Source organism: Anser brachyrhynchus, assembly GCF_964034855.1.
Source record: "Anser brachyrhynchus genome assembly, chromosome: 1".
In the NCBI taxonomy this organism is placed as follows: Eukaryota; Metazoa; Chordata; class Aves; order Anseriformes; family Anatidae; genus Anser; species Anser brachyrhynchus.
This window is the reverse complement of record NC_137694.1, coordinates 122,205,631-122,228,688: the sequence shown is the minus strand read 5'-3', so window position 1 is coordinate 122,228,688 and position 23,058 is coordinate 122,205,631. Positions and strand designations below refer to the sequence as shown.

At 39.1% G+C, this 23,058-nt stretch overlaps 1 protein-coding gene across 3 annotated transcripts in view; it reads left to right on the top strand.

Moving 5' to 3' along the window:
• LANCL3 (LanC like family member 3) overlaps positions 1 to 22,993 on the top strand; it is a 39,815-nt gene extending 16,822 nt beyond the window's left edge. The window contains exons 4-9 of one of the 3 annotated variants that reach the window (XM_080576286.1): positions 10,758 to 10,881; positions 12,320 to 12,517; positions 14,555 to 14,762; positions 15,777 to 15,903; positions 16,712 to 16,752; positions 19,600 to 22,993. In XM_080576286.1, coding sequence (XP_080432412.1) covers positions 10,758 to 10,881; positions 12,320 to 12,517; positions 14,555 to 14,762; positions 15,777 to 15,903; positions 16,712 to 16,720 — 666 coding nt within the window. In that variant the 3' untranslated portion in view covers positions 16,721 to 16,752; positions 19,600 to 22,993. Of the gene's footprint in view, positions 1 to 10,757; positions 10,882 to 12,319; positions 12,518 to 14,554; positions 14,763 to 15,776; positions 17,081 to 19,599 lie in introns of those variants that run through there. The other 2 variants (XM_080576285.1, XM_080576284.1) reach the window with 2 other exon arrangements.
• The last annotated feature ends 65 nt before the right edge of the window (positions 22,994 to 23,058 follow it).

Here is a 23,058-nt window from a genome sequence, read left to right as displayed (position 1 = left end):
TGTCCCGAAAATGAACTGCAGCCTTTTGAGCTTCACTTCTTAGGAGAATCTCTTATTTGTCTCTAAAATATGTTTCTGCTTGATATATATACTTATATTTTTGATAGTGAGAGAACAGACATGGAAAAATACCAGGAGAAAGAACAGAGCTGTGGCTGATAAAGTAGCTTTTTAATAACTATTTTGGTATTACTCTCATGCATCCTAACAGTTCTTGTTTGCTTTTTACAGTGATGCAGTACATTTAGGAGAGATTTTCACCAAGCAGTTCACAGCACTATGGAAACTGTCACATATAGCTTCAGACCTACTCTTCCGTGACTGTAAGAATTTTTAGGTCAAGGACTCCGCTAAGGTATTAAACTGTTACCACTGTGCAGGTATTATGCAGCCACTATCATGGCATTTCGTGCATCCATACGTAGCATCTTAATATGTAAAACCAAGCTTTCATTTGTTGTAAATGAAAAATAAAATAAAATTGGAAGCATTGCAGTTGGGAGCCTTTAACTGTGGCTGCAACCGTGTTCTCTTTCTTGAACCTTAATTTGAAACAGATGAAAAAAATAATATTATTGTGCTCTCTTGGGCTTCTGTAGATCACCTCTGTAAATTTAGCACAGTAACAAGCCATAAAGTCTTCTTCTATGGGTAGTTTGCCAAATGCTACCGTCTGTAGCAGAATTCATTAGCAAAGAGCGCTATTGGTTGTGAGTCGGGAGCAAAATAATTAGTGTTTTGGTTGGGGCAGAAGAGTATGAAATGCAGTGCTCTGCTTTAGTAGTTCTGTTGTCTAAGCTACTAGCCTCTCCCTTGATTTTTTTTTTGGGGGGGAGAAGAAGTTGAAATTACCATGGGTTACCATGAAATTACATGAAATTACCATGAAGTTGAAATTACCATGAGAAGTTGAGGAGGCCTATCTGTTTCTTTTTCCGTTCACTAAGCCTGTGCATGAAGTATGTTCACTTGTATAGAAGGAGGGGATCCAAACATTTGGAAAGCAAGCCTAAAGGCATTGGAGGTAGATGAGGAATTGTTCCCTGGGGAAGGTAAGAAGACTATATGAAGATGAAAGGTGAGGAATTCAGTGCCTTGAACATAAAGAGAAAAAAACATTAGGCTGCATAATAATTTATAGTATGAAGTCTCCATCTTCCCATGTTTCAAATGTACCCAGCATTTTTTGTGAGTTGCAACCATGTAAACAAAGCTAAACAAAACACTGAGGAAGACAAAAAAGAAAAAAGGAGGAACAAGTAATTTGTAATATCCAGCAGCATGCTTCATAAATAACTGGATGTGCAGATGCTTACTTGTAATATTTGATTAGTTGAAAAGTGATAAAATGTTTTTGACATGTATACTCCAGACCCAATCTTATAGTCCTACAGAAAAAAATTCCCCCTGGAAAACAGTGGAAATTTGACCTGTGTACTACAATCATAGCTGCATCTGCAAACCAAGACCTAACGTAACAGTTCAAATGGCAAATAAATTCCTGTTGCTGAACTGAATATTGAATGAGATCATATAGGTGTAATGTCCAGTATACGTATTTATTTTGATGCTGGGTATAGAAGCTGCAATCTTTCATTTTACTGCTAGGTTTTTAGTTCCTTAAACAAAGTATTTGCAGTAGCTTTACAGCAAGCGTGTAAGTCTCTGTCTCAACAGAAATGCAAACCATTTCTTGGAATTCTAGCTCCAGTGGGGTGGTGACTCATGCCTAAGCAGAAGTTCTTCACCTTCTTTCATTTAGGTAAGGGAGAAGATACAGTGTCCTGCCTGTCACAGGAAACAATCTCCTTGAGTATATTTGACACAAAGTAAAGCTTTTCCAGGAGTTCCAGCAAGAGCTGCTGTTCGTACATGCGGCTTTAGTCAATAGAGGCATAGATGGTACACAGCCTTGAATTGAAAAAGTGTTGAAAAGATAACTATTTTTTATTGCATATAAGTCACGCACTCTACATTGGTGTAGAACAGTGAACAAGAAAGCATCTGCCTAGTAACTTCCCTCCAAACTGCCGAAAAGGAGAGCAGGATCAAATCCTTGAAGCGCTAGGTGTTTGCTCAGCTCTATCTGTTGGGTTTCTCTATTCACCTTCTGCCAGCAAGGTCAGCATTTTACTCTGTCAAGTAAGCCGTATTCCTGTAGTCTCAGTCTTTAAAGGCTGCCTCAGGCAAAATTATTGTTGTTCTCACTAAACTGTGAGCCTGCCCGGTGGTTTTATTAGTAAGACATGGAACAACAATAGTTTAGAAGATTAATTATATGGCATAGAAAGTCTAGTGTATTCACTTGGTTGCTAATTGAATTATTGGACTCCATTCCCAGGGTCATGAAATTACTCCATTTTTCAGACTATATTAGATAATAGGTGAACTGGAAAAACCTCCAGCATTTCTTGCCAAGAGTAACGCCCTCCAAGTCAAGACCTATTCAGGTCCATGGGGACTTTAATATTAAAAGCAACGTGAATGATCTAATAGGTGAAATGACTTTGACAAAATGAAAAAAAAAAGAAAAAAAAGAGACTGAAAAGCCTCTTTTCCTTTTCCATTACCCTGGGTGATTAAGATGACCGTATTGCCTGTGATGAATTGAACTATGAACAGCTTTAGAAAGATTGTCAAGGAACTATCAATCTTTCTCTGTCCCCATCCTGTAGTTTTTATTTATTTCATTACAGTTTTTTCTCCAGTGTAATTTTTTTTTCATTCCTCTTTCCAGCAATCTCACAAGAGCAATGAAATCACTGCTGTTTAAACTGGTGAAGCTTTAATGACGTATACAATTGCAGCATGAAAATAATGGTTATGATAACCTGGAAATAGGTATGTGGTTGTGCGACCATACAGGTTTTATACAGTAACTTGGCCACGGAGATACTTTGGTGAAGGGTGCAGTAGAAAAACATTAAACCCTTTAAATATGCTATATGCAAGCTTCTGACCGTGGGCCAATACTGCACTGAATTTGTGTGTAGAGCACCCTCTTCAGGAACAGCTAGTTAACACAGGCTATGGGCTGCAGAGGTTTTTCACTCTTTTCTCTCTCTCTGCCTCTCTCTTTACCCCTTTTCTCTCTCTCCCAGGACGAGTTATGCCAACCAGTCTCAGTTTTATGGCAGCTTTTGCAGTGTAGCACCCAGCTGGCCCTTCCCATCAGAGATGAAGAGTACTGGAGCACGCCAGCCACAGAGCGCATAGCCTCCACGGGGACAGGACACTACAGTAGTAAAGCTGAGTTGAATCAGGTGTAGGAAGTGATACACAATGCTGTGGTCTCTTTGTCTTTCTTAACCAAATATCAGTTTGAAGGAACTTTACACATAACTTACTATTTTCCCATAGAAAACTAGATTGCCCCATTAAATTTATAGCAGTTTAAATTTTGGTGGTGAGCTGGAAATGTCGTTTCCTCTTTCCCCTTGCAAAATGTTTTCCAGTGCCTGATTTAACTTCTAGATTAGTGGCATCTTCAAAATTAACTATGTCTTCAGGTACTTGTCAGCGGTCCAATGCATAATTGCAGGAGGTCCTAGCATGAACATTTCTCTTTGCACATTTATATTCCTCAGAAGTAAACACTTTACATTTTATCAGATCAGTTACCTGTAAGATGCCAAGTGCTCTCCTTTCCAGAGAAAGGAAGGAAGGAATGGAAGCCTTCTGCTCTTTCTGGAGACCTTCAGGAAAACTTAAAATATGGCCTGTCAACTTTCTTTGGTTTCTGTTGCGTAGAGGTCTAAGCTTAGGTCACCTTCCCGGTGAAAACTAGTAGCCTTTTCTGAGTGTGTTGAGATGACATTCTGTCCATCTCATATTGACATGCAGACGTGCCAACACTAACAAATTATTTTCCAATGAGAGGTCTGCCTAAGTTGCTGCAGCAAATGGGAGCACCGGATTAAACTGGACTTACATCGTTTCTGAGCGCAGACAAGAGGCACTGCCAAGGTTACTGCGGTGTCTGGGGAGGCTCTCTCATCCGTGTTACAAAGCTCTAATCTTTTGGAAAGGCTGTTTCATGAATCCTGTCTCCTGCTGCTCTGGAGCTGGAAGCGCAGGCAGCGTTCTTGTGTCTCGGCACAGGTTACATGCAGCAGCCAACTCAAGCACCAGGACAGCTCTGCTACTACACAAAGTACCTGTGGAACAGATGAAGGCACGGGTTGACTTCCAGTGAACCGGCAGACCCACTGCTAAGGGGAAGTAAGCTGATCCAAAATACATGGGTAGAGCAGATGTTCCTTGCTTAGCCGTGTTAAAAATGGGAACGGATCCTGGGGCAGCACAGCTACAACACACTGGGCAGCTTGTTCCTCAAACCTGAGTGCAAGGCGCCCAGCTTGGAAGATGTTTATACTCATAATTCATAATTGTCAGGAACGCTTACCTTGAGCGCAGCTTAGATCCCCCGTCAGGATATGACAGCTTGGTGCTGTAGTTCTGGCATATGTTAACTACAGGACTCATGTACGGATGTGCTTTCTGACTGAGGCTAAACAGAGCACAATTTTACCTGTATGTTGCAAAAAGTTTGGGCAGAATTCTATAATGTAGAAGCAAGCGTCTAAGCTAAGATTGTTTCTCAGTTAATTTGCATGTCTTACGTTTGTACCGGTTTAAACATTCTCTTTAATTCATGCTCTGAAATTCATGTGCAATTCCAGGGACAGGTGCTTAAAATGAAGTTGCTGTCTGTGTGCTCTCTGGTAACTCTAACCCTCCACTAGGTAGGTCAGGACATGCATTGGATGTGGTGCCTAACCTCTCAGTAGACAGGCTGATTGATACCTGCTCAGTTGTGTTGGTTATCTGAACTACTCTTAGCAAGCTGCTTCATGGCATCCTTCCTGCTTCACTTCTCCAGCAACAGAGAGCTGGGTGCTGTGCTTCCCTGGTGCCTTCAAGTAAAGAGGGAGACGGGAACCTTCCGTTTCCTTCCCAGGATCTAGGAGAGTTGCTGTGTTAGGAGTAGCGAGCTGTATCCAGCCAGCTGCCAGTGCATTTGAGTGAGAGATGTTGGGGTCTGTCATGACTTGAGGGGGAGATAGGGAAGAGGAACAGAGCATAACCAGAGAAATCGACACTTTCCCTCTTTTCATTGACGCAGGATAGGAAGAGCTTGAGGAAAGGCTGGCTGCTGTTTTAACTTGAGTCTTTCTGGTGTTCACCTTGAGACACAATGAATAACGATGCTCATTGCCTTTGGCCAGCTCTGTAGCAGCACCAGCTGCTCCCAGGCAGCCTGCTAGCCACAATAACAGCAGTGCTTCACCGTGTTTTGCAACACTTCATTTGCAGCCATGTCTGAATTTTTCCTTTTCTAAAGGAGAGGTTGAATTGCAAAATTTAATAGTTTTATTTGCTATACAGTCCTGACAAGTGAGACCTGTGGAAATTTGTCTACATTGTTAGCAATAATAAAAGTGCTGTGTTGTCTTCTTTGCCAATAATATAATTCATCAGGAGTAAATGCACTCTTCTGTTTCTGTTGAAGTCATGATTTAGTGACCCACAAAACAGGATAGGACTGACATTGCTGTTTCCATGCTGCTGAGGAAAAGAACAGGACTCAAAGAACTGAAAATTGACATGTTAAAAATAAGCAGCAATGGGATCTGTAGGGAAGTCTGTTTAACTCAAGATTGCACTGGCAGTGGACTGGCATCGTATTAGTAGTTGTGCTGAGTCTACACGTCCTGTCCTGTAGTTGTATTAACATGAGAAATTTGGGAAAGTATGCTCTCTAGAAAGTACTTTTGATGATATTACAGCATGAAACGTGCTGCATTAGCAACAGTATCATTAGCACATCAGGAACTAATCTCATTCATCAAAAAAAAATATGTTTTCAGGAGATTTTTTTAAAAAATGTTTTGTTTTTTAGTGTACTTGACACTGTTTGTAGGGAATGCAGACAGCTGTAGAGCTGGAGCTGGGTTCCCCACATCAGTCAAACTGGAATAACACTACGGAGAGGCAGCCCCCTGTGTCTTTGTGCCCGCTACTCTTTCATGGCTTCAGGTGTTAACATCATCTGAAAGAAAAAATTGCCTGTGACACTGCGTGGAAAGGTCCCTGAACAATCCCAAGCCCTGTCTTTGGGAGAAAAAGATCAAGCTCAGGAAGTGAACTTAGACATCATGCAGTGCAGTAAGGTGTCATTGAACTACCAGGATGGCTCCAGCACCTTTCTGCTTGAGTCAGCTGAAAAGAAATGTATCTTTGGACAGCATTTTTCAGTGTCATAAGTAATTCACAAGCTCCCTCTGCTGGGCTTCCAAAATATGAGACTAGTGGCAAAGCTCCTGTTAGGTTTTTAGGCTGACCCAATTCTTTCAGCTTATTTTTGACACTTTTTATGGCATCAGAAGAAGCATGTGATCAAATTCAGGTACATGTTTTTTTGGAAGTGTGACAGAGGTCTGATGGGCTATGTACAAGCTCAAAAAATATTACATACATAGAAGAATCTAGTGGAAGGTTTCCCTGCCCATTTGGGAGGGGCAGGGGGGAATTAGGTGATCTTTAAGGCCCCTTCCAACCCAAACCATTCTGTGATTCTTTGAATAAGGCTTTTTCCACAACAATGTAAGGGTACAAGTTACCTCCTCAAAGTACCGATGCATCTATAAGCACATAATGATGCTTAGCGTTCAGTAATGCCTTCTATGACATACATACAAGAAAGAGCTTAAAGAAAATAAATAGAGATCCAAGAATTTAAAGTTTACAGCCATCAGATATATTCAATACCATATGCAGTTGTATGCAATAGTTTTTTCAAAGGGCAACTCATGAGCCAAGGGGTTTGTACCAAGCATTCAGAAGAATGATGAGGCGCTGAAAATGTTGTTATAATCAGCAGCAATGAAAAGCTAGTTCTGCTGCTTCTTTCTGCCTAATCCCCAAGGTGAAGATTTCTGTCTGCAGTTTTTGAAGCACATTTGTAGGGCCTAGCACTGTCATAATCAATCTATTAGTAAATCTCTCTTAGTACTTTAAATGGAGTTGTGAAATTATTTACTTCCAACTAAACAATCTCGAGTTGAGAAAGACCTCTAAAAACAAAAAAGCTTGATGTTCTGTGATTGATCTAGACGTAGCCCTTCCTTGCTGACTTGTAACAAGGATTTACTGAATAAAGCACCTAGCTTAAGTAATTCACATATTTGTGGAACGCCTTAATAGAAGAAGGCATATTGTCTGGAGTGACACAAGAGAAAAGCAGAGAGACTAGAAGCAATCACAGCAGCATTGCTGGCTGTAAGTAGGGCTCCAAGGCATTGACAATATAGTGTGAATACTAAGTGTCATAGTACTGCTTAACTGTTGTGCTTAAAGTAAGAAGTATGTGGGAATGCAACTGTCACCAGTGCGAATGGAGCAGGTTTTTTAACAGCACACGGCATCGCCGTGCAATGATGTAAAACAGAAAATAAAGAACTCCCCCAACCCATTGATATGGAAATTGCAGAAGAAATGTAGAATACATATGGAAATATATTTCAAATTACAATCCAGTGAGGAAGCTGAAATGAGCACTTCTGATGTGACAGGACAGGTTGTGATGTCTTTAAAAATACAAAAAGCGCTGAAATATTAAACAACCAGCAATATATCTCTTAATATCAGTAGTCTTTTGGCTGAGTACTGACATAAAGAATAATTTTACCTACTCTGTAGCAAGCACATATTAAATGACATCAAAGTTTATGAAAATATAGCTTGAGATAGCTTGATATGTGTATGGGGTTTTGTTTGTTTGTTTGTTTGTTTTCTGGGCAGCAGATCCTCATACTGGCTTTATTCTTCATTAAAGCACTGTACAGGTTTCACCAGAGGACGTGATAGCAATATGCAACTTATCCTTTAAAGACCTTGGGACGATCAGTCTATTTCTTTGCTGTCTCTAATTAAACATACTGCTTCAGTAATTCCCAGGGGCAAGTAGGCGTTGTGACTACGCTGAAGTGAAAATGAACTTCATGGCATCACAGTTAAACCGGCTGTGGTTATGATTAGCGTATTCTATGGTTGCTGGTTTGGTGATACGTTTTTTGCTACTTTTTAAAGATGCTGAGATGGAGCATACAGAGACTGCCCATAGTTTTTATTTCTTGGCAACATGAAAGATCTCTTGAGGAGCTTTTAATACAGATTTGGTTGAAATAAAATGTAGCATGCCAATGGGGATCTTAAGTGTGGTATCAGATCATTAAACCTTTGGAAGGCCACTAATAATTATGATGAGAGTCTCTCATCTCAGTGAACCATTTTCTAGAATAAGGAGCAAATACAAATGTCTCATATTTAAGTGTTTTGAAAACCAGCAGCCTTATTCGGACATGTGGATTGAGGTGCTTGGCTAGAAGTGTTTGGAGTCAGCACAAAATTCTTCTTATTTAGCTGTTAGTACACATCTCCCACCTACCTCATGCTTACAGGCCACTCTGAGTGGCCAAAGAGAGAAGGTTGCTTTCAAGATATACAGGTCATTTTCTTCTCCGTTCTCTCTTCAGTACCATGGGTGTGCCTCAGGATGGGTTGATTTCTAACATCCATTCTAATCATGATTTTAAGTATTAAGTTTTCATCTGGCTTTTCATGGGGGCTTTTTTTCCATTCTGGAGAAAAAAAAAAAAGTGGTATTTGTTAGCTGACATAATTGCATTAAGCTAGTCAAAAGGGTATACTGTTCATACACTTAGTGCTTAAGCATTCTGCTTCTTACACTTAATTTACATTAAAAAATGATGAACAATACGCATATTACTAGCCTATACTTCTTTACACAGTGTCGTGTAAGGCTGGATTTGGGTAGAAATTGAAATCCATTTAAAAAACACAATCAGCATTTTGAAATTGTCATTAATTCGATTTAAAAATTAAATGTGCTGAACATGAAAATAAGTTGATCAAAACATGGTTTACATTGAAATCCAGTTCATTTATTAAGTAAAGGAACCATTGCTTATAGAAAATGAACTGATGTTCAGTTTTCTAATCAGCATCCGTTTGCCTTCCAGCATTACAAAGAGGAGATCTTAACCTTTACTTTTATTTTTCAAGGGTTATGTTACTGATCCTGTACAAAGTATAGGATTTGGAGAATTAGGTCCCAAGCTACAAGACCATAAATCAGAACTCTGGAGAGAGTGCAGCGTGTCTCTCTATGTCTGTGATCTTCTCATTTGCTTAGGATTTAAGCCGTTATTAAATTCAGTGAAGCTGAAACAATTAATCTTAAACTGACTGGAAATGAGTGAAGTCTCCAGATGTTAAGAGCTTATTTACTTCTGCTGCAGTAACATTAAAGAACACTAATCAAGAGCAGAACTGGGTTGTTCTCCAGGTTGTACAAATTCATTGGAGTAGCAGTAATAAAAGGCCTTGTTGTCAGGGAGTAAAGTAAGATGGACAAACAAGATTTTTCAGTCAAGTTCTAAGTGACATTAACTATCTGTAGCATATTTTACTTGCCAAAGTGTATAGTTTATAACACCTCCAAAATTACTGCAAATGTTATTTTTTTTAATTTATGTAATTGTAAGACCTTTGATAATACAAATTACAAGAGCAAATATGTACAGAAACATTTTAATGACATTATCTTGTTATTCCAGTTAGTTTTAGGATTTTTATCTATCTTGTCAAGGCTATCCTACAGCCTTTTTCTTTTATCTGTCTCACTTTGCTTTTTCTCCCTTTCTTTACCAGTTCACTTTTCATACGCTGAAGTGTATTTTTGTAAAACACAGGTGCCATACAGGCACCCTAAAGCCAAAACGCTGCTGAGCTGAGCTGAATTATTTCAATGACCTAGGTACTGGTCAATAATGTGCACAAGTGGCCGACATAGAGGAACTTGCAAATGATTGTAGTGAAATACCTATCATTAGAGCTGCAGTTAAAAGCTGTAAAACAGATTCCTCGCTGAATACTTCAGGTCAGCAACTTGAAAAAGTTCACGTCTGGTGGAACATAAGATTTGTCAATCCTGTTTAGTTTCAACACACCTTAGAGTGAGGCGTTAGTCAGTTCCTAGCACTCCATTAAAACAAAGGCAGCATTGACTTGTTCTTGATGACAAAGTCCTGTAAGCATAGCTAGCCTCCCTTTATAGGAATCTCTTGCACTTCATTTTTGTTAGCATTTCTGTGAAGTTAGAAGGTGTAATTCTTTAGTAAGATGTTTCTGAACCCACATAGGTAGTGTTGCTTTTTTAATAATGTCTAATACCCTCTTCCTTGCTTACACTTTTTTTTTATTTTTATCTTGTTTGAAGGAAAATCTGCCTTGCTCAGTATGTCCCAATAAAGCCTGTAACGTTTACTTCTTCTCTAGGTACGTTTTCTTTTGTCTTCTCATCTTGTCTCTTCCTCCAGTCTCACAGCTGTTGTTCTGCAGCTTGCCTGGTGCTTGCTGTCTGCTTTCATCAGGTTCAAGTATCTCTGGGAAAGGAAGGCTCTTCGTGGGCCTCTTTTCACCTCTGTGCACCCAAGATTTGACATTCACTTTCCTGAGATGGGATCAAACTCTGTTTTTGAGAAACATTATGTACATTTACTGTATTAAGTAAGGAGCTCTTAAAAGAAATTTATATTATAGCATGTTCATAAGATTAAAGGCAGTACTTTGTCTTGTGCACCAGGAAAACAGCAGAGTCCTGAAAAATGTCTAAAATACAAAATTATTATAATAGATTTGTTTGTTTGTTTGTTTTTGATGTGTCTGGTTAGGTGCTGACCCCAGCGCAAATAAAATCGATTTGCCTGGCCATATTGGAATCAGGAAAGCAGTATGCAGTGAAGAAGAGGAAACCATTCCCACTCATGTATTCCTACTATGGAACAGAGTATCTTGGTGAGTAAAACACACCAAATACTTCAAAAGTAATGCAGTGTGTAGATGCTGAGCCAGTAGATGATTCGGAAATAAAATATATAAAATATACAGTGTGGGATTTCTCCTGACTGAGCTGGGACCTTTTCCTTTCCTAAAAGCAGTGTTTCTAGCTGTGAAACGCTTATTCCTGGGTGTGTGAAAAAAAGTGTTTAATTTTCATTATTCTAAAATAGGATAATTGAACCTTTATCCTTTTCAGTCTGGTTCCAGTTTGGGTCTAGCTGTGATTGAGATTATTTCTCTGCGGGTACATTAACTGTTTTAACAGGGCACAATCAGCTCTAGTTGGAAAAAACATGTAGCAGCAGATATTCGAACAGATAGCACAGTAAGTGTGTGCCTGCAGCTGTCCTCAAGCTCAGGAAGGGCTCCAACACACCCAACCCCCAGCTCCTGTACCCCAGCAGCAAATGCAGCTTCAGCCTAGTGTCACAGCTTGTATCAAGCTTCCTAAATCTGCTGTATGGGATTGAGGAGCTGGAGGGAAGGACTGATTCTAGCGCTAGAGGGTACAAAAGGTGCCTATGCAGCAGCAGAGAGCAGCTTCATTCCCTCCTTTCTGCCCTGGTGCATTTGCCCTTGGCAGGTGGAGGCAGGTAGAGGTGCTGGTACCCTTGCCTGTGCGGAGAAGAATTCTGGAGAGAAGTGTCAGGGGAGGTACTTTGTAAGCTGATGCTGCCAAGCAGAGACTTGTAGAGCATTTCTAGTAATTGCAGTACAACTCAAGCGTATAGTCACCTCCCACCCATCATGAGCAGCTCAGTTGGAGCACCTCTGAAGCAGTGATGAAAAGTTATTGAGCAGGTCACCAGTGGGGTCCTCAAGGCGCTGTGCCATAGTGCAGAAAACATGAGATTTGTTTGCAGATATTAGTGAGTTCTTTGGCAGGGGAGCAGAGAGAGATGTCACAGAGCAATACTGCTCCACCGACCCTGGCAGGTACAGACAGTTCTTGCACTGAACTTTAGGTTTTAGCTGGATAATACTCTCAATCAGTAACTGGAAATGCCTTTTGTGGCCCAGTTTCAGTTTGGGTTCAACAGAGACTTCAGAGCAATGGTTCAGATTCAGCATTGTGTCGAGAAAAATGACATCTTGAAACAGTTTTCAGTTAATGTTCAGTTTAACTTCATGGACAGAATTTCAGTCATACCAGAGAGAGAGCAGACAAAATCCATGCGTATTTTTCCTTAGCTTGGAGAACTGGAAAAGACAGAAGCAGTAACAAATCATAGTTTCATGCACCTGAAATGCTTTCATTTAAAGCACTATTGTAACATGCATAAAGAAGACCAAAGAGCCATGGCGCTGGACAAGGAAAGGTGAAGGTGATCCAGGGGGATGGAGGTAGCACCTAAACCTACCCTCTGCTTTTGACTGTTGCTGTTCCTTGCAGGTGCAGCACATGGGCTTTCATCAATCCTTCAGATGTTACTCTCCTACTACGAGTACTTGCAGCCAGCAGATCAGGAGCTTGTGTGGCAGAGTGTCGATTTCCTCATGGACCAAGAGCAGAACAGCAACTGGCCTCCTGAGCTGGGGGAGACAATCGAGAGGGAGAATGAGCTTGTCCACTGGTGTCATGGAGCTCCAGGTTCTTTTCCCATTAATACTATGCATAGCCAGATGCTGATCACATTGTTTTTCCACATTAGGTGATTCCATGAAGAAGATAATCTCAGGTTAAATTTCACTGATTTTGACATTTTATGAGATGTAGGTGAACTATTTAATTTTTTTTCTTGCAGTTAATAGTGTTTTATTTATTGCTCAAGCAGCTGGAAGGGTAAGCATACATCCTATTTTAGTTTATAAATGTATGTGATCGTAGCTGAAAAAGTTCTGAGGATCTGGTTGTAATGCTAAGCATTGCCATGCAGGAAAAGGCCTGACCCGTGTGTTTTACACTCTTGCTCCCTTTCATGACAAAGCCTCAAAGAATGGTACAGCTCAGACCAAAGACAACATGTGCCTGGACAGAGAATTGTATCCAAAAGAACACAGATACAGGCACATATGAGAGTTCAGGGAAGGCATTCAGAACTTTCCCCCCCTTATCAGAATCAAAGGTTAAGCCTGTGCATATTACATGGATAATGCATAAATTTGGTCAAAATATTTTCATGTGACGGAGAGTTTGTACTAGAAAGAGGCATTTTTTTCTGAAATTCACACATATACAACTGCTTTTAAGAGAGAAGGTAAATACTTTGTTTGGGTTCATGAGTTAAGGCTGTTGTCTGTCAGTTCAGAATCAAGTCTTATACCCTAACAATTCTGGCAATTAATGCTGTATGTTGAAATTGCTTTTTTAACCCCAGGCAGAATTTTGTTGCTGACCAGTCCTATTGGTGTTGTAACATGAACCTAGGTTACAGAGAAGCTGACTTCTGTTCAAGAATGGCCATGAGCATTGAGGCGTTGCTTTTAAAGGTTTCTATTTAAATTACAAAAAGTACATCATAATTAATATCCCTCACATGTGCTTTCTGCTGAGGCATTATATTTTTATTGGTATGATTAAAGGAACAAGCTTCTTGCTCTTGCACTCTAGTGAAGTGACATGAAAACAGTTTTTTTTAAGAGGAAAAAAGTGACTTCTATGGTGTGACTGGCCTAGTGATGAAATCTGTGGGGAAGATCCCTCTTTGTTTCAGTATCTTGAGACTTTGATGTGGGTTTAATTATTAGTGGAAATGTAGTGAGACTCAGCCAAGGTGACAAAATCCCAAAGGGCATAAAGAAGTTAATTTAGACAACATTTAGAGACATCTAAATTCATTAATTGCTATTGTTCTTTCCCGGAAAATCCTGTATCCCGTCACTCTTCATGGATAGTAAAGCACATGTAGCTTACAAGAACACTTTTTAGCTACTTCAGTTTCATATTCATATTATATTTATTTATTCATATTTATATTTACTTCATATTCAGACCACAAGTGAGCTATTCGAAATACTCCCTTAGGTGCTTGATTTGGTTAAATGTCATGTGCATTCCTTTAAGGTTACCATGAACTAAGCAGTGCAATGCTCTGTTGAAGATTATGATCCATTTATTCCAGTCCCTCAAAAAATAAGCTGAATAGCATTTTTTTACAGAAGTTTGTATTCATAACTGTTCATAGATAGACTAAAGCAGCATGTGCCCTGCTGAAGAGAAGACAAGATTCTTCTCTCGTTCAGTGAAAAACTGTATCTGTTGCCAATACAAGAAACTATATTCCCTGTCCTGCCCATCCTTGTGTTTCTGTCAGTGTAAACAGGTGAGGTGAAAGGGGATTTGAAATGGTAGAAGGCAGTGGTAAGAGTTTATTGTTTTCAAGACAGAAATGTGGCTACTGTTTTAAATTGCTGAAGGACTGGGAATATTAGAGGGAAACCTTAAATTAAGTACAGCATTGAAAAGATTGAAAGCGGTGTTTTGACAGAGTGCAAAAGTGTGTCTTGCCTTGTGCTTTTTAGTGTAGCAGATACTCTCCCCTCTACATGTAGACATGTAACATTGACGTGTGTAGAGCATGAGACTGCAGGTGTATTGCATGTCAATCTACTATGTATTTATGTATTATCTTTCTTTTTATTATGTATGCTACTTATGACAAGACTATTTTCATTGCTGTTTTCCTAGGCATTGCGTATCTGTTTGCCAAAGCTTATCTGGTTTCCAAGAAGCCTCAGTATCTGGACACTTGTATCCGCTGCGGAGAGCTAACCTGGCAGAAAGGCCTGCTGAAGAAGGGACCTGGCATATGCCATGGAGTGGCTGGTAGTGCTTACGTGTTCCTGCTGCTCTATAGGCTCACTGGAAACTCAAAATACATCTACAGGGCACAAAGGTTAGCATTCCTACCTGTCTGGTTTGAGGGTAGCACCAGACAGCCTCAATTACTGGACATAAAGCTGCTTAGGGGCTGCGATTCCAGCCCTCTGGGAGCGTTGGGGCCTCAGGTGCAGGCCCGGCCGCCTGCAGCGGCGTTCACTCAGCTTCCTCCCTGCCCACAGCCTGGGATCCCTGCAGAGGGAAAAGAAGGAACAGCCGACGGCCAGGCCTCAACCGGACCTGAGGTCAGAAACCAGCCTACCGGTCAACCGCAGGGTAGAATGAGATGCTGTTCATCGTATCGATTTGTTCTGGTTTTCAGAGCATTTCATGCTACCCCAGCCACTATAAATGGAAAAGAAGTACAGGACCTGCTGCGCTGTGCATTTTGCAATTTTTTAATTTATAATGCCCAGCTTCAGCCAGTTTGACATTGTCCTACCCAGCTTACCTGGTGGAGTCAAGTCCAATTTGGTTGATGCGGGAAAGCACGGCCCACTGAGAGTTGTCATAGTGGTGCAGTTATCTTTGATTTATATTTCTGTCATTTACTATACGTTTAATATGATAGTATTCTGATTCTGTTATTGTTTTCCTTAATGAGAGGAAGTAGTGTGGTAATTATCGTGACTTATTTTCAGCCATGTTCTTGGAAGTTTGTTTAGTTATTTCAGCTTTACATAATTTGTTCTGTCGATTCAAAACATTGCTTGAGTCTTGCTGAAATAACAATCGATATAAAAGTTATGAAAAAGTATTTGCTTAATGATATGCATTATAGAAATCAGAACAATGTGTAGCTCTCGAAGCACAACACATGTAGAGATCACAAAGGCTTGGGTCTTCTAAATCTAATGGACCTGACTTTAGAGTGGAAATCAAATAGTGTAGAAATTGCAGATAAGGTTAAATAATAAACCTTTTACTCTTTAATTGTTGAACGTTATTAAAAAGATGCTTTCAAACAACAAGGAAGTAGATATACAGGGACACCAAATAATAATACATTCTTTTTTTTTCTGTTTCTTAGGTTTGCAGAGTTCTTATTTACAGAAGAATTTAAGGCTGGTTCCCGGGCGTTAGAAAGTGTCTACAGTCTGTATGAAGGCTTCTCGGGAACCGTGTGTTTCCTGACTGACTTGCTGCAACCCAACCAAGCTGAGTTTCCTCTCTTCAGTGTCTTTGTCTAGAGAATAACATTCTCCTGGGCCGCATCCCGGTGGCAACGGGAGAGGGCATCTGCAGTTTCACTTATGTGTTGGGAGAGGCTATTTACAAAAAACAAGCCAGTGGTACCACTAATGCTAGCCTTAACGTAGCTGGGAGTCAGGTGAAGGAGTAAATACTCTGGGGCTTTGGGAGGGAAGCATGTGACCAAAAAAATGGGTCAGTAAAAAAGGGGGGAAGTGATTAAATCTGACGGGGGTAGATATTTATCTGTAATAAGAAGTAAAATCTAATTATTCAAGTGAGAGAGAAAGGGGCATTATCAAACTTAATTTGGTGGTTACACAGGAGAACAGAAAAGGCAAGGTAGAATTACAGAGACGTGCAAAGAAGGAAGAAAGTGATACATCCAGTATGTTTTAAAAACAGACCTGTAAAAGCAAGTCTTCTGCAGCAATGCACTTAACGGGGAGGGTGTTGTAGATATGTCACTGCACTGCACAAAGGCAAAATCTGGGATTTTCTACCTAAACCACGTTTACTAGTACTAGTACCATGTATTAGAAATACCTGTATCTTGGAGCTCTTTCATCATCATATGCACATAATGATAGTTATGTAGATAGCTACATATTCAGCTGGCAGTTTCACAGGTTCATTTCAGTGAGTGGGGTCTCACGTATGTAAATCAGGACTGAATTTGACCATTCTTTTCAGAGCACAGTCTGTAGTATGGAGCTGGTTTCCTTTACTGATTTACCGTAACAGTGTCACTCATCAATACCTTCCCTTTCACAGGGAAGATGAATGGAGCCTTGGAGGAGACTTGGATGAAAAAGGTAAATGGCAAAGACACAGCAGACAGGTGCTTTCTTCACAGTACAGCATTGCAAGATAGGTATTTTTCAGTGATGCAAAAGCTTCCTTTAAGAATTAATTACCTATAGCAGCATTTCTGAACAAAGACATACATAGTTCAGAGAATGGAAGAACTATTTTCCCTATGAACTGTTCATTAAAGACCCTGCAAACTGAATGCAAACCCTTGATGGCATACTCAGCTTAAGAAAAAAATGATAACAAAACTGCTTCTTCTCCTGGTTAACAAAATAATGTATATGCCCCAATTATTTCTATCTATAGAAATAAATGATTTCCTCAACACTAGTTGCACTAGCACTTAAGGTTGCAATTATATCCAGTTTTATATGTATTATATATATATTATGATAATTAAAAACTAAAGAAAATACGTAATTTGTACTAAAAAATATAAAACTAATACCTATATTTAAATATTTTTATTTATATGGGAATAATGTAATGCAGTTACCTTTACAGACAGATCGGGAAGGCCAGTACATCAAAAATTGCAGTTAGAGTGAAAAAAATGACCTCTGTGCACTGCCAAGCATTGCAGTCTCTCTTCCTGCATTCCCAGCTGAAGGAGATTACAATTTCTTTATTTTTTATGCCTAATGGATTAAAGTTCCCATTTGATTTCAGTGGGCCTTGGTCAGGCTATAACGTGGAGCCAAGTCTTGCAATCCTTCCATGTTTTAATATTGTAATCCTATTTTTCCTCGTGCGACTCTTATTTTAACTTGATGACTTGCATTATTATGAGCTGCGGATTAGGATTTCTGCTATTTGTCATGCACTGTGCAGCTCTAATTAATTATTTAAACATAGGAGTAACCATATTTCGCTGGTGACTAAAGCAATGTAGTTCTGTATCTGCTTAGCAAGTACTTGGGAATCTTTCGATGAATGTTAAAATTCAATATACATTTGTTACAGGTTTATTTGTGGGATAAAAGGTCTTTTAAGGATGCCATTACTGTCACTTCATCACTGTGAGCAGTGAGATGTGTACATTTTTGTGTACAGGTATTTCATAGGGAGGTATACAGGTGAGGCTAAATCCAGAAGTGAATGGAAAGTCCATGTGCTCTGCCCAGCCATGTTTAAAAGCACCGGTTAAATCAGAGCAGAGTCCATTTTCAGCAGTGCAGATCCTGAGCCCGTTGGGATTCTCCTCTAGTTGCTTACTGTCATGCATAGGGCTAATCTATTTCATAAGTGGAAACTTTTTACACAAAAGATTAAGGAAGGTAACACTTGGCCTATCCACTTTTTCCCCATGATCAACAACTTGTTGGTCTCAATTTGTATTGCAGGGTCATGGCACTCAGCTAAAATATGTAAGTAACATTTGTGTCAGAGTGTTTAGACGGCTATTGCAATTGTATTCTATCTTATCATAAGATAGAGAAATGGGTTCTGCCACAATCTGGCACAGGCTGTTGCAATCCTACATTTATTGCCAATTATTTTATTTACAGATGCAAACGTAAAAAAATAGATAAAATAAAAAGCCTAGTGTTCGGATAACTACACAGTCAAAAAACAAACAAACAAACAAAAATTAAGCCTTAACAGAATCTACGCCGATCAGCAGAGTAATCGTGACCTTTTGATTTTGTCCCCAGCACTTACTTCTTAATTTTCATTATGCCAAAGCATTTAATTGCATCCATTTATTCATTTATTTGTCAGGAGATGCTTGAAGGAGAAAACCTTTGCCAAAACCTCAGTAAGTCTAGAGCACAATAAAAAAATACAGTAATTTAGACCCTGACCAGGTCATGAATGCTGATATTGTAACATACACCACATATATGTTAAAATTTACCATAACAGTAGTAGATAAAATCAATCTATTTTATTATGCCTAACTTCCAACCGTCATTTATCTTTTAATATAATTCTTCTAAATGGCAGAAAATCTATCTGAAGAATTCAGTGCCAGTTTTCTGGTGCTCCCCCCACCCCCACCCCATGTCTCTTTGTAGATTTAATTTCTTCTGATTTAGGTTCAGAGAAGGTTCAGATCTGCTCTGTGGTGTTTTCTGCAGCACCAGCAAAACAATCTTCTGTGTCTGCAACCCTTCTCCACATATGAAGCCATGTGTTTGGCTTCATTTGATACTAATCCTATGAGAAAGAAAATACTCACTTGATAAGGTCAGCAATGAGAAAACCCATGCAACCACCCAGTTTTCAAAATCTAGGTCCCACATATCTCTCTGCAAATTACACAAGTTCAGCACTGAGGTCACCAAGAGCAACACACAAAGTGTGTTTACTGAAACTTAAGATATAAATAATAGTAACATAAACATCCAGTCTCATAGGATACATCGTGTAAAATCTTGGAATACAGTGACTCATCTGTCACATTGGATGTGTCAGTTTGAGCTCATTCTTACAGCTTTGTTGCTTTTCTTATCTGATCCAATTGGACTAAGGTATGTGCTGTAGTCACAGCTTCTGAACAGTGTCAGTATACCCTAGGGCTCATCTGAAAATACCACTCATTAAATGGGCACAGTTTTCCATTTTTTTCCTACTTTTAATCTTCTAATTGCTATTTTTCCCTTTTACTATTTTACATATACGCTGTTGCAACCTTTATTTGTTGCATTAAATGCATGGACAAGACAGCAACCTGAGTAGAGCCATCAGCACTTTTTAGTGTGATAAAAAATAAGGTCCTTTGTGTTCCTCTCGTACTGCTTGGGGAAATCAATTACGTGTCCTTCGCTAGATATTCTCAGCTGGATGCTGCTTCCTCCTGCTCCAAAACCAAGCCTAATAGACTGAAAAATTGTATTTCTGAACAGATTGTGCCATGGTGCTGTGACAAAAGACTGTGATACCAGAAACTTGAGAAGCCTCTTTTAAAAGTGTAAAACACAAGTTACGAGTCACATTTGCACATTAGTCTCTCTACTGTGTTAAGTTTCTAAAGTGTAGGCAATAGGAATTTAAGTGATATAATAGTATTTCTGATTATGCAGTTAAAGCAAAAGGGATGCATCGTGCTGGTATTGGTGCTTATTTGTGATGTACCTGTGTTTGTGTGGTGCTGTCTGTGAGTAAAGCTGTAGATTACAGAGCAGTTTAAAGAGCTATATGCTATTCATGACTTTTGGTAGGTCATCCATAAATTACTGTCATAGAATAATTTTGAGGGAAACTAGATCTGTGATGTGAAGATTTAGTGATTTTAGGATTCATATAGCCACATGCAATCCGTTTCAGCAACAGTACAGTTCTAATATGAATATATCTTATTTTTTCCCTGCCATTTACAACTTCCCAGCATGATAATGTTTTTGTTTTGTGCCACTGCTTTCAATATCTGCTATGTTTGCACTGTTGTTTCCTTCAGTTTCCCTGCCTTTCTCTCCCAGTCTATGGAAAGACTTTTAACTTTGGAAGGCTAAACAAGCAGCCTGGGTCTTTTATTCTTGAAAATAAGATCAATTGATTTTTCCAAAGAGGAGTGTTCCACTTATTTGCATTACATTATTTTTACACTCCCAGGTGGTCTCTTCTCACTGGCTTGGCCGTTTCCCAACTGCTAAGGAAAAATCGTTATATTGTAAAATAACTGTAACCGATGACATGCATCATTAAATAAAACAAAAGGGGGAGACTTTCTAGGGAACACGTTCACTTCTCTAGTATCTCAGTCAGAAATAAGTGAAATAACCAAACCTCCCCAAATACACATTCAAATAGTTCTAGGAAATATGCACAAATGAATGCAAGTGAAGTGGTCACCCTCATCGCCACTCAGTGAAATTAAGTAATGCCACTTTGGTGTTCTAATAATAATTACATGGACATACAGTGAATATGATAATATTGACTTAAAAAAAATCCCATGGAAAAAAATAAATGTAGGTATCTGATATATTCAGAAACATACAGGTGCAATGTGTGAAAATGGAAACTTTCATGAGCAATCAGTTTTTTGTATGTCAAGCATTACCTGCATATACAGTTATAGCATCTGCCAAGATATTGCATGTTTTATGCAAACAGCAAACTATATTAACATATGCATGCATTTTGAGAATATAACCTTGTTATTTGTCTTGAAATTTTGTCCTATAAGATCCATGGACAGAGTGTATCTCAGAGGTCTGCCAAATAAATCTCAGGTGCAGTAATTTCCTACATACATTGAATATTCACCAACATGAGTGCATATTCTAATCTGTAGGAAAACTGGTATATCAGGAGTAAGAATTGCTCTGTGGATTTTAAAGAGTAATCTTCCTGTGAAGAATTACACAGATGAGCAATTGTTGTCTAACAGCACACTTCAGATTGCTCTGAGTTTATATAGAGATGTCCTGGATTAAGTAGGAAGCGGCATAAAGCTAAATTAAAAATAAATAAGAAAATGACCAAAAATCACATTACTGAACAACATACTTCAAAGCCATAACCCAAAAATGCTCAGGGTCCACAAAACAATACAGCAGTTTAGGGATGTGAATAGGCATTTTCCAAGAGAATAGCACAGTTTGCTGTGGTACAGTATGCGCTGTACTCAACAGGTTATAGCTGCCTTGAACTCTTCATTGTCATTACAGCAAAGTCATCATATGCTGAAAAAAAAATCTGCCTAAGAAGGAATTGCCTGTAGCTGAACCTACTGCCTACTCCTATCATTTAATGGAATAAAAGTGATGTACATTATCAATGCTTATACGGTTAAAAAAAAAAAAAAGAGGGAGAAAGCCAACATGCACAAACTTTTTGACCTGTCTTTCACCTAATAAATTTTCTGATATATTTATACTGTCATTGATGTCACTGTTGGTCCTGTACTCTGTATATTTAAAACTTTACATCACGCTCACTCTGGAAAAAAAAGTTAATCTATAAACAGCAATCTGTTTGAAAATACTTACAGCTGCATTTATGTTTAACATGTACAAGGAGGGTCCCTTGGCTTTGTTCATTGCATGACCCAAAGAGAAGGTGGAGGCATTTAGGTCAAGCACAGCAATACCAACTAAAATGGCAGAAAAAATCATTAAAAACTTATTTTGACTAGTGGTAAAATGATATTTGAATAAAAGATATTTTATAATGCAGTGATATTCATCGACAATACTGCATGACTATACATACCCATGTTAGATGGGGCTTTGAGCAACCTGGTGTGGTGGGAGGTGTCCCTGCCTGTGGCAGGGGGGTTGGAGTTAGATGATCCTTAACGTCCCTTCCAACCCAAACCATTCTGTGATTCTACGATTCACACATGCTACCAGAAGTCCTGAAGTTAATGACAACCTGTAGTGAACAGAAAACAAATCTTATTCAAATATTTATTCCTACTTCATACAGAAGAGAAAGGCTGTCTGACCTGAAACTGGGCTCTGTTTTTGTCTTCATTACCATGACCACACAAGAGAAGAAATATTTCTAACAGTCTAATTCTGCTACTGTTTCAGCTTTGTGCTCTCATTTTCGGGACCAGATATGCGACCCACTGATCTCAATGGTGAACCTCCACTTGATTTCAGGCATGCGAGGTTAGGGCCTTCCACATGTGTGAAGCTGGGGCAGAATTGCATCATTCTGGGCCCCAAACCTGCAGGCTTTTCTCAACGTGAGTCCCACGGGATTAGTGAGACTTGTTCATATGGTACGAGGAAAGCACAGGTGCTTGTATATGCAGGGCCCTATTTGATAGCAGTTTTACACCCATTTTTACTCAGTATGTCTGCAATATGCATGAAAGCCAATACCAATTAGAAGTACAGGAAACTAAATGGCATTACCAATAAAGGGTGTAATTTCACGTCTAGTTTGTGTTGGCAACACCTGAATATTCAATATATTCCAACATAGAGTGTTGATTTGAGTACATGCTGCACCCTAGATTCATGTCTCAGTGTAACAGCCATTCGCAGCCATACTGTGGTACAGTCCCTTTAGAATCAAGGTGATTTGATTCTTTAGAAATGCACCTTATTGTTTAAAAGCAGGACCCCTGCTCTTCTAATGTTTTAAACACTGTGATCTTTCAGAATGTGTTTATTGTATTAGTTTTGTATTGTAGATTATGATAGAAAATAGATTTTATAGCTTTTTAAAAGCAGAGATAATACTAAGCTTCATAGTGGCAGAACAAACTGTGTATATCCATAATATTAATATTAAAGCTGTGACTATATTTTGCCTTAAATAAAAGTCCAACTTTGAACAGTATGATTTTGTGTTGGATTTGTTAATTCCTCATTTTCCGGTCAATTCCTTCTCTTCCCGGCAACTTT